This window comes from Octopus bimaculoides, chromosome 4, assembly GCF_001194135.2.
Source record: "Octopus bimaculoides isolate UCB-OBI-ISO-001 chromosome 4, ASM119413v2, whole genome shotgun sequence".
NCBI classification, from domain to species: Eukaryota; Metazoa; Mollusca; class Cephalopoda; order Octopoda; family Octopodidae; genus Octopus; species Octopus bimaculoides.
This window is the reverse complement of record NC_068984.1, coordinates 106,086,285-106,099,279: the sequence shown is the minus strand read 5'-3', so window position 1 is coordinate 106,099,279 and position 12,995 is coordinate 106,086,285. Positions and strand designations below refer to the sequence as shown.

The window sequence follows — 12,995 nt, the reverse complement described above, 5'->3', positions numbered from 1 at the left end:
ATATATATATATATAGATAGATATATATATATACACACACACACACACACACATGTATGTAATGTTTTTGTATGTTCCATGCACACACGCATACAATTCTTATATAGCATTTAATGTGACACATAAGATATTTTCCTCTTCAGGTCTGGTTGCATTCTTGGGTTAACTCTGGCACTCACTTCTTTGTGTGAAGATGGAAAACCGGAATCTCGCCAACATCTTGCTGAAATACTCGATAAATTATTTTCTCTTTTGAAAAATACAGATTCTTCTTCAGATATATTCCAGGTGCACATGTTTATTATTTTATTGTGATTTTATTAGATGCTCTTATTGTTGTTATTAATATTTACTCCAAGGTCAGCAGACCTACAGCACATGAGTAATCAGTCCAGCAAATAAATGAGATTCATAGAGCCATTACTCTAGATCAGGGATGCACAACCTTTCTCGTCCAAAGGGCCAAATCATGAATTCAGTCACTGAAGGTGAGCTGTAAAGTATATCATATAATTTGGATGATCAAGAAACATGCAAAAACAGTAGTATAGAAAAAACTGAAGAAGACTGCTCCACTATATTGATGTTATTGACAAAGATAAGCTACACAAAATTAAGGACCTTGCAAAGCTAACGGGGGGCCAGACATTCTAGCATAGCACTGTAAAGCATCTTAATTGTGGCTTCTTGCAGAAGAAAACCTCTAGTAGCAGACAGTGTGACGGTTGGAACATGTAGCAAAAAAAAATTGACTATTTCCTCACAATAGGTAAGCATTGAGAACTCAATTAGATTTATATGAGAAAGACATTTTTGAGGGATAGCAGGCATTTATATACCTAACAACACAAACACTAAATAATAGTCTAGATGTATTAGTAATTGAATTACTGTTCTAATCAATTAAAGTTCTAATTAAATTAATTAATTAAGTTTATAACTTCTAAGAGACATAATTGTTATTAGCAGAAGTGTTTCTGATTACATTGTAAGCAAGTTTGGAGTTTAGGGAAACGATTGGTATTATTGCTAAATAGTTACTTTCTAAAGTAGAAAAAGTAGAGATGTAAGGCTTGAAATCAGGATTGCAATACCTGTGAATATTATGTTCAGTATATTTAAGAAGTTTAAAAGTACATAATGTCTGCAATGGAGCTATACTGGTATGTTACGATGATGGGGTGCCTAAGTGGGGTAGGTGTTAAGATAGTTGATAGACATATGATTACATACTAAGGTTAGGTTAGGTTTTTCAAGTGATGTGATGTAAGACTAAGGTTGCTGTGAAGCATCCAAACTTTCTTAAGTACTACCAGAATATAGTCAAATGAAGTTAAGTTAATGACATCTATTATTAATCTTTTTGTAAAGATATTTCTAATGAAAATACACTGCTAATGTGCTTTGATTAATTTTAAAAAGAATCCGAGAATTTGGAATGTTTAATTAAATAACTAAATTTGCAGTTGTTATGCCTGTATTTGAAATATAACTTAATGAGAAGGTTCTTACATAAAAGTATAATTGGAAGTTCTAATTAACCTTTGAACATTTTAAACAAGAAGCTTTCAAATGGGTGGATATCAAAAGTGTTAGGGTACTGTTTTAATGTAGCTTTGGCTGTGATTGCTATAGCAAACTGGAAAAGTGAATAAATTATGATAATGATTATACAATTCATGCATTTGTGAGAAAGTAGATAGAAAATAAATAAAAGGTAAAAAATACCAGATATAATGTGATGAACCTTTGTCTTGGAAGTTCTAATTAACCTTTGAACATTTTAAACAAGAAGCTTTGAACATTTTTAACAAGAAGCTTTCAAGTGTGTGGATATCAAAAGTATTAGGGTACTATTTTAATGTAGCTTTGGCTGTGATTGCTATAGCAAACTAGAAAAGTGAATAAATTATGATAATGGTTATACAATTCATGCATTTTTGAGAAAGTAGATAGAAAATAAATAAAAGGTAAAAAATACCAGATATAATGTGATGAACCTTTGTCTTGAATTGCTATATATATATTTTTGTTGTATTTCAGGTCCTTTGCTTTGCTGTTGCCACTTGCAGTGGTTCTGTGTTTTCAGCCAATATTATCAACGCTGATACAATCAACAGTATTTTTGATTATCTGAAAAACCTTAGTGAAGCACACCCACAAGTAAGTAACTGAAGGTATTTTAACTTTTCAGTGACTGCAGTTTCATTTTTACTATCTCTCCTGCAACATTACCAAACAGCACTGATTCACTGAGAGGGACAAGAGAGCATATGAACAACTTGGGTGGAATAAGTACCACAGAGTATTTTTATTCTAAAGTACCATTTTATTGACTTTCTTACTTTTGTGTGTGTCTTCTGCTGGTATAGACATTGATGAAAGATGTTGGATCCTTTCTTGATGGACTCTTCAAGCTAAGCCAACTGGTAGAACACCTAGGGGTAGACCAAGAATGAAATGTTTGAATAATATCTAGTCTATGTTCATCACAATTGGGACTTGGGAATCCAGCCAGAAAGTGTAATAGTGGTTGCTTCTGGTAGAAGCCTATGGGGGAGAAGCCTGAGGACTCTATACCCCCATGACCTTCCCAGGAATAGTGGGAGTGGAGAAGATAAGTGGTTGATGTGTTTCACATATATGTTCATATAATTCTCAGCCTGAACCAGTATAACCCACTATGTAACAAGTTACCCTCCTCTCACTGTGCAAACAAAAATAAAACAAAGAAGTTGACTTTAGTCCTTTGATATCTCTTTGAACAATCTTTATGACCACAAAAATATGTGGCAAGCACACTAATATCAATTAATATTTAATGAGGTTCAAAATTATCTTAATCTACTGTTTGATCACATGCACTCTTTAATCCATTGGTTATCAAATTTCTGGAATGCTCTGCCTTTGTTTCATTTAATTTCAAAAATAATGAAAAATTCATCATTATTAAGTGTTTGAACATAAACTAACTAGAAGTTCTGATGAAAAATTTAAGTGTAAAACACTTTAAAACAATGAGTTTATATCACAGGACCAAGGTTGACTCCTAAGTGGGTTGGTATCAAAAGGGTTAAGAGTTAATTTAGATTTTAACTTGATAACAATTTTTGTACCAAGACTACATATTAAATCTGTCTATTTTCAGATGTGTGGCGTCAGCCTGGCTGTTGGTAGTTTGTGTTACAGCCTTAATATGCTTGGTCACTCTAGCATCAACAAAACCACACAAACGCTTTGTGACAGCTGGACTGATTGTTATTTGAATGAGGTAAACATTCTTATTGAAATTTCAAGTCAAATTTATTTTTATTTTCTTCTCTCAACCTATTCTGAAAGGAAAATTTTCCGTTCCTCACACTAATGTAAAAACTGTCAAGTTGAAGGTTTTGTAATGTATATCTATCTAGAAATCAACATTTGAATAACATATCTGTCTTTAAAAAAATACCAACAATAATCATAGATATATATATATCATAACCCTATATACATACATACATACATATACACATACATATACATATATTTACATTTGCCACATTTAGTTGGCAAATATATTTTACTATTTCGTACTGTTATTTTTTATCTCTCACTCAGAAATATAACTTATCTATCTCTTTACAAGATCAGTGACAGTGTGTCACTAGAAAAAGGACATAATATTTTGTGAGTGGAATGAGTTATTCATCACTAGCCAGTGATTAACACACACTGAAGAGGGGTAACCACCCAGAAACTCGGGTCTGTGTGTATCACGTAACTCTAGAGATGGGAGCGATGACCTCCCTCGCAAATACTAATCGAGCACAAATTGTGTGTTGTTGGCCAGCTGGAGGAGATGTCTTCCTGGGGCTAAAAATAACAATAGCACCATCCTCTATAGGACCACCGCATTTAGTTGGCAAATATATATATATATATATATATATATATATATATATATATTGATAGAAATGGTAAGACAACAAAAGAATGAAAGAGACCTCAATATTATGTAAATAGAGGAATTTATCTGTAAATATAATATGTGACAATTATTCGGTAGCGATGATAAAACTCCAAGTTTCAGATGTCGGTGCGGAAACCCACGCCAGCATCTCTTCAGTTATTGGGCCATCGAAAAAAATGCTATGAAAATGACCAAAGTGAATGTAGTGTGGGAGATAAATATTACCTTTTGGTACCAATATTGCTTTTGTTACTCTTAATTAAATTTATATTTATATTTATTCATATATATATGTGTGTGTGTGTGCATGCGTGCAGATATATATTTGTGTATATATATATATATACAGACAGTTGGGCAGGCTTTCCAGTGTGACTGAGAGTTTTGTTTCCCAACGATATGTCTTGGTGGCACTTTGGTCAAGGGTCTTCTACTAGAGTCACAAACCAACCAAAGCCTTGTGTGTGAATTTGATAGACGGAAACTGAAAAAAGCTGGTCATAGACATATAAATATATATCTATAAACATACATACATGTGTACATGTATATGTTTGTATCTGCATATCACATGATACTTGTAAATTAGTGTCACTATCATATAAGCAGTAGCATTCACTTCCAATATTTTATGAAAAACATGTCTTGGTCAGGAAACTGCTGATGGTTTGTATTGTGGACAGCATCTGATTGTAGAAATTTTCTTTCTATGAATTTCATCCACCCATGCTAACAGCAAAAAGTTAACATTTAAAGAAATAAATAAGTAGTAGTAGTAGAAATAATAATAATAATATAATGGTTTCAAATTTTGCCACAAGGGCAGCAATTTTGGGGGAGGGGATGAGTCGATTACATCGACCCCAGTATTTAACTGGTACTTAATTGATTGACCCTGAAAGGATGAAAGGTAAAGTCAACCTCAGTAAAATTTGAAATTAATCATAATCATAATTCTGCTTGCTCCTTCCTTTATTACTTAGTTCTTCCATCCATTTTGCTCTTCATATGATATATAGAGAGGTAGTGAGAGAGAGTCAGAGGGAGAGGAGAGAGAGAGTGGTGATAGAAAGTGTGTGTGTGAAACAGAAGTCAAGTAAATAGATAAATACATCAACACATTGTTAAATCAATGAGAAATAACCACAGTAAATTTCCAATGTTACTTTTACTTTATTTACATTATTTACAATTGACGGATATTTGTCCTCATCTTGTTTGTTGCTAACACATTTCGGCTGATATACCCTCCAGCCTTTATCAGGTGTCTTGGGGAAATTTCGAACCTGGGTTCTCATTCCTAAGGTATTTTTTTAATGTTATTATTATTATTCAGGTCACTGCCTGGACTCGAGCTCAGAATCTTGGGGTTAGTAGCCCGCGCTCTTAATCATTATGCCATATGCCCGTGTACATAATTCTTCATCTCTTAAATATAGACTGTGTTACTTTTACTTTTTGATACAGAGGAGAGATAGAGAGTGGTGATAGAAAGTGTATGTGTGAAATGGAAGACAAGTAGATAGATAAATACATTGACACATTGTTAAATCAAAGAGAAATGACCACAGTAAATTTTCAATGTTACTTTTCGATACAGAGGAGGGACAGAGAGGTAGTGAGAGAGAAAGAGTCAAAGTGAGAGGGAGAGAGACAGGCAATGCCAGCAGTTGAGGGTGAACAATGCAAGGAACACCTGTAGCAAGATAGGCAGAGACAACAAATAAGAAGAGAAAATATGGATGAGGAACAGTGTGCACAGTACCATGAGCAGTAGAGAAACTTATTTCAGCAAAGAGTAGAGAACATGAAACATGACATGGTTATTTATCAGCAAAACCAAAGGGAAAGATATTGAGAAAGAGTTCAAAATATGAATGCTGGTGAGATTGAAAATTTAAGGAGGCATCAGATGCAGCGACAGTGTATGAGAAAATATAGGCCAGTGCTGAACAGAGCTATTGTTAATGAATTTGAACAATTTAACATAGGAGAAATGAACATTATATGTTAATATTGTGGTGCGCTTAGGTTTAGAAATGAAAATAACAGTTGTTGCCACGGTGGAAAAGTTAACGTGCATGCATTGCAACCATATCGAGAGACACTCAAAAATTTATTTGAGGGAAACAATCAATAGTCCATTTCATTCCGTAAAAATATCAGAAATTACAATTGTACCTTTCTCCTTTACATCATTTGGAGTCAAACTGGCAGCACCTCCTAGAAGGAGGTTTAGGGCAAACTTACCACACAATGACAAGCCTGCATCCTGCTAATGATCGACTGCAATATGGTCAGTTATACATCATTGATGCAGATGAAGCTCTGCAGCATAGGATGGGTGCACCTCAAAATTCTGAGTGTTCCCCTGTTACTCTGAGAAAAATAAGTGATCATATTCATTGAACACTAAACTCCGCTTGCGAAGACCTGTTGAGGCAAGTGAAATTGAAATTGAACTAAATTCGACGACTGGCACCCATGCCAACGTCGTCTCCTTCATTAGACACAAAACTCGACTTGCGAAGACCTGTTGGGGCAAGCGAAAGCAAAATCATGATGGCACCTGTGCCCAGCGTCGCCTTCTTGGCACTTGTGCCGGTGGCACGTGTAAAGACATTCAAGCTAGATCATTGCCAGTCCCGCTGGACTGGCTCCTGTGCAGGTGGCATGTAAAATACACCATTTTGAGTGTGGCCGTTGCAAGTACCACCTGACTGACCTTCATGCCGGTGGCATGTAAAAGCACCCACTGCACTCTCGGAGTGGTTGGCGTTAGGAAGGGCATCCAGCTGTAGAAATTCTGCCAAATCAGATTGGAGCCTGGTGTAGCCATCTGGTTCACCAATCCTCAGTCAAATCATCCAACCCATGCTAGCATGGAAAGCGGACGTTAAATGATGATCCACCAAATTAATCCTTATGCAGAATTGTACAAGAACATGCATGCAGTTGAAAAACAAGAAGTGGAGAGAGCCAGAAGAGACAATGTGCCAGTATGGAGATGTGAATTACACTACAGGAGAGAGTCTGATTTCAGGCTCTACAATTTCCCCACCAGCAATGAAATAGCAGCAATGGTGCCCCTCCTGAAAATAGAGACATTATTGTGTATCCAGAGATGTTCCTCCTGAAAAAAATATCTTACACATCATGCCACTTGGACCCTATGAGCCACCCAATTGTTTCCCCATGAGGAATTTGGATGGCATTGTGAGATGCACCATGTCGAGGAATGCCAGACACATGAGTGTAATTATTTGACAATGCAAGAATACTACAGCTATTATCTTGCATGCAGAGATGGGTTTAGTGTTATTCATAGAACTGGAAAATTATTTCAATACTATATTGTGGAGGCATATGTCAAGGTTGCAGGTTGCAATATCTTAGGAACAATCAGACCCAGTTGTGAGTAGAAAGGTACAACGAATTGATGGATTATTTGAACACAGGAGCAGATGAAAATATTGAACCAGAAGTACCAGTGATACTGCCTTCCTCATTCACAGGCAGTCCAATGAATATGCACCAATATTTTCAGGTGCCATGTCAATTGTTTCAAAATATGCTACGTCAGACTTGTTCATCACTTACACTTGCAACCTGAAGTGCCCTGAGAAACACTTGAAATGAACACCTGAAAATAGGCCAGATTTAGTTATCCGAGTGTAGAACTTATGAAGGACATAAAGGATAGACACATTTTTGGGGTGCCAGTGGCTATGTCCATGTCATTGAGTTTCAGAAGAGAGGTTTTCCCCACTGCCACATGTTTGTAGTGTTAAGAAATGTGTCCAAACTCAGAAACAGCGATGACATAGATAGGATCGTGACACCTGAAATTCCTGATGTCAATGGTGATCCAGTCTTGCATAATTTAGTAAAAAAAATGCATGATACATGGTCCTTGTGGAACAGATAATCTTTCTTTCCCTTGCATGGAAAATGGCTCATGTCAAAGGAAATTCCCAAAGAATTACAGAGATGAAACGCTTCTGAATTTGATTGGCTATCTAGAGTACAAAAGACGCAATACTGGGGTCACAGTTCAAGCTGGACATCACTCAATTGAAAATAGGATCATTGTTCCGTACAATGTCTACCTACTGAAAAAGTACAGAGCTCACATTAATGTAGAAATTTGTTCATCTGTGAAAAGCATTAAATATATCTTTAAGTACATGAACAAGGGACATGACAATACTTCTGTTGAAGAGACAACCCAGCAGCAGATCATGAGCAGAATCAAGCTCATGACGAAATTACTAATTATCTTGCTTGCTGATATGTTTCTCCTTCGTAAGCTATGTAGAGACTGTTAGAGTTCAAGCTACATGACACATCTCACATTGACTACAGACTTACAGTACATCTTGAAGACCAGCAAAGACTTTACTTTCACAGAAGCAATTCTCAGCAAGCTGCTCAGGCACAGAGGGATCATGACACTACCCTAATTGCATGGTTCAAACTGAATTAGCATGATGATGATGCAAGGAACCATTTGTATCCTGACCTTCCGCTGTATTATGTTTAATGAGCACACTAGAATATGGACATCAAGGCAAAGGAATACTAATATCATCAGTAGAATGAATACAGTGAGCCCCAGAGACACAGGAAAATTTCACTTGCAAATGTTGCAGCTGCATGTTTCAGGCGCTGTGAGCTTCCAGGATTTGCGCACTGTAGGAGAAATCTTGCCAACATTTAAGGTGGCATGCCTAAGATATGGTCTTTTCTCAAATGATGACACACTGGAACATGCATTGCTAGAAGTTGCTGCCTGTTGGATGCCCTTACAGTTGCGTGTTATGTTTACTGCCCTGTGCACATATATGAACCCTGCAAATATGGACCACTCACAAGGAATCCATGATTGAAGATTTCTTGTACCAAGGTTTTAATGCAGAACATGCAGAAAACATGGCACTGCACTCAATTGATGCAATTCTGATAGAGAATGGCATTAATTGTTTAGCAATTGGGCTGCCTGAACCTATTGGAGTACTGCTGTTTGACCATCATCAAGACCTCAATTACCCAGGCATTGCAACACTTACTGATAAACAGAGATTGATTGCTAATGCTGTACTTGAATCTGTGGATAAGAAGAGGACAGGTGAGGTGCCCAACCACTCCTGTTTCTATGTAGATGCACCAGGTGATTGTGGTAAATCTTATACGTTTAATACCATAATTTTTTATCTGCGAAGGAACAACTGCAACATGTGCAGTAGTGCTTGGACAGGCATTGCCTCTACACTACTGTCAGGTGGAAAGACTGTCCCTAGTTTGTTCAAGTTGCCTGTCCCACTCACGGAGGCCAGCATTTGTAATGTACCAGCCACTTCAGCCCATGTAAATCATTTATGAAACCTGGATTTGATCATCTTGGATGAGGCTTCAATGACCCCTTCAATCGCTCTTCAAGCTGTTGATAAAGCTTTGTAAGATATCACTGGTATTGCTGCTGTTTATGGTGACAATGTATTTTTGTTTAAAAGCACCAAGTTTATCAGTTTTCTCACTGGTGTTAATATCTATTGCCTTTCATCATCATTTTTAAGATCCATTTTTCCATGCTAGCATGGGTCAAATGGAATGTTAGTGGCAGATTCTCTACAGCTGGATGTCCTTCCTGTCATCGACCCTCACTTATGTTGAAGCAAGGTAATATTTCCCTTTTGCCAGACATAGTTTCCATGGAAGACAGGAAACGAACAACATTGCTTGTATGACAATGATGCTCATTCACAACCATTACATAATGCCAAGACAAGGACAACACACACACACTCACCAAGGGCTTCTTTGAATTTTCATCTATCAAATCCAGTTACTCAACCTGGGGCTGCTATAGTTGAAGACATTTGCCCAAGCTCTGTTGTGGGATCACCTTTGAGCTTATAAAGTGAAATTACCTCGTGATGGTAATATATTAACAAATAATACCTTCTAAATTTGTTCATACATGAAGCTTACCTATCAGTTTCATTGTCATATTGTCTTTGAAGAGATCATTTACTATATAAGTTATTGATATTGACTAAACTGAGATCACCACTGATCAAACAGACCTAATCAAAAACAGTCTACATACGACTATCCTTATCCAATCTTTTTGTAGACAAAGTTTATCTAAGTTCATATTAGAAAACAATTTTCTCTCTCTTTTCAAAAAAGTGTATAGTGTTATTTGAGGAATATTTGACTGTTATTTTTTGCAGATCAAGTGGCCAATTAAAGAGGTTCCTCATTGACTCTTTATGATGTATGTTTTAGTGTTTTATATGCAGTTGTGTAGAATCAAATTGTAGTTTGAGAGGGCCATAGTGCCAATAAAACATATGCACTGATTATGTTTCACTTTAGTTTTACTATCTATCAACTAGATAATTAACCAATTGATTAACAGATTAACCTGTCAAAGTTTTTTTGACACAGTCAGTGACATTATCAATGACTGTGTCTATCTCCTTCTCAGCACTTCAGTAAACAAGAAACAAGTGCTGGGGAGAGAGTAGTACTTGGAAACATGTAGTTACTGATTAAGTCACAGAGTGTGATAAAAGGACTTCACAGCGTATTTGATTAAACCCTTGATCAATGATGAATTATCTAATTGACTGGTAATACCGACTGAAGTGAAACATAACCAGTGCATGTGTTAATACTGGCAGTATGACCTTCCCAGACTACAGCATCGTTTTCTACACACAATTTCAAATTTTGCGAAACATACAAAAATGAAACAGAATTTATATTAAAAAAAGATTCAGTCATCTGCTTTTGCATGATTTCAACTAACCTTTTTTTTTTCTTTTTCTTGTTATGAGATTAACTTTTCCCATAAGATGCAAAATACACAATGATAATGATTTCACTGCATCCCAATGGTAACAAATTCAGAGCTGCTCTAATATTTTATTCTTCTCATTCCACCAACTATTGATCAGTCTAGAAAATATTCTTATGTTTGTACCTGTGTATACATGTGTGTGTGTGTTTGTGTGTGTGTGTGCATGCATACACATATACATGTATGCATGTGCTTATCTTTTTTCAGATTTAGGAAAGCTTTAAGTTGTGTTCAGTCAGACAAGACAAAGCTGTATATAGGGAAAACTGTGGGCATTCAGGATGTTAGCTTCCACTTTCTATCATTGCAATCAGTCAGATGTTATTTAATATGCACAGTTAAATATCTTCCAATTTGTGTTACAAGAACAACTAGTTCTTGCTACTAGAAGTTCAGCTGAAGAAAACGTCAGTGTTCCTAAAAATAATTGGCATGCCATACAAATGTATGCTTGTGTGTGTATGTGTGTATTTATTGATAGATAGACAGACAGACAGATAGTAATTCATACTCTTGTGTCATTTATTCTTTGTATGTATGTATGTATGTAATGTATGTATGTGTGTGTGTTGTTTTTTTTTTTTTTTTCTCTGAGTGGCACATTCAGAACAAATGTTGTCTACTTCTTCCACAATGTGACTGAACTCAAAACCATGTGGTTGGGAAACAAAATTCTTAACCACATAGCCATACCTGTGTGTGTGTGTGTGTGTGTATAGGTAGATATATACGGATACATATACACACATTCGCATACATATCTTTATATACTCATAGTTACAGCTGTGTGTGTATATAAGAGAAAGTATATATGTTTTTGTGCTTGATGATGACTACAATGGAATAGTAGTAGTATTGGTGGTGGTGGTGGTGGTAGTAGTAGTAGTTGTAGTAGTAGTGGTGGCAGCAGTGTATATCTTTGAACATATATGCCTCCTCTTATATACACATACATACACAGCTGTAACTATGTGTATATATAGATATGTGTGTGTATGTATCTCTATAGATCTATCTACACACACACTCACACACACACAGGTATGGTTATGTAGTAGTAGTAGTAGGAGTAGGAGTAGTAGGGTAGTAGTAGTAGTAGTAGTAGGAGTAGTAGTAGTAGGAGTAGTAGCAGCAGCAGCAGCAGTTAAGTTTAGGGTCGCATCTTTCCAAGGGCAATGTCATAGGTTGTGTATGACATTTTCTGAAATCTAGCTAGCTTCCAACAAAAATAAAAAGAAAGAAAGAAAGAGACAAAGAAAGAAGAATGGTGTATACAGGGGTTGGACAAAATAATGGAAACACCTAGCATCATAGCATCATAATTTTGAAATATCTATAAAACCATCAAAAGCTTGTTTATTTTTATGTTTTTTGATTTAATATTAGTGTTGCTTAATATGTTTTGCTTCAGATATCATCAGAAAAAGGTAATTAAAATTCATTAAAATGACAGATCTATAGGACTTTCAAAGAGGTCAAATTGTTGGTGTTCATTTAGCAGGCGAGAGTATAATGAAAACAATTGAAATGTTTTGTGGATCAAGAAGTACTGTCTCAAAAGTAATGACAGCCTTTGAGGAAAAGGGAAAAACCGCCTCGTCAAAACAAAACTCCGAAGAAAACCAAAACTTTCAGATAAGGAACGTCGGACTCTTACGCAAATTGTTAGAAAGGATCACAAAAGTACAACTCCCAAAATTACTGCAGAGCTTAATGACCACCTCTAGAACACAGTTTCCACAAAAAACTGTCCGCCGGGAACTGCACAAAGCCGGATTTCAAGAGAGGGCTGCAATCAGAAAACCACTACTTTCAAAAACAAATGTTGCAAAGCATTTAGAGTGAAGTAAAAACCTACAGAATTGGTCCCTAGAGCAGTGGAAGAATGTTATTTTCTCGGACAAGTCATCCTTTACCTTATTTCCGACTACTGGCTGAGTATATGTGTGGAGACAGCCAAAAGAAGCATTTGACCCAGACTGCCTTCTTCCAACTGTTAAACACAGAGGAAGATTTGTGATGATCAAATTCATCCTAGGTTTGCAGAACTGTTTCCAGAGGGAAATGTAATCTTTCAGGATGATAATGCACCAATTCACACAGCTAAATTTGTTACTGAATGGCACGACGAACATTCTAGTGAAGTTGAACATCTTATCTGGCCACCACAGTCCC

The 12,995-nt window shown here is 36.2% G+C and overlaps 1 protein-coding gene across 1 annotated transcript in view; it reads left to right on the top strand.

Annotated features, from left to right (window-relative positions):
- The window catches only part of LOC106879427 (focadhesin), a 260,907-nt gene that overhangs the window by 183,249 nt on the left and 64,663 nt on the right, over positions 1–12,995 (top strand). Inside the window, exons 25-27 of the mRNA XM_052967658.1 lie at positions 144–288; positions 2,044–2,163; positions 3,149–3,271. Coding sequence (XP_052823618.1) covers positions 144–288; positions 2,044–2,163; positions 3,149–3,271 — 388 coding nt within the window. The remainder of the gene's footprint in view (positions 1–143; positions 289–2,043; positions 2,164–3,148; positions 3,272–12,995) is intronic.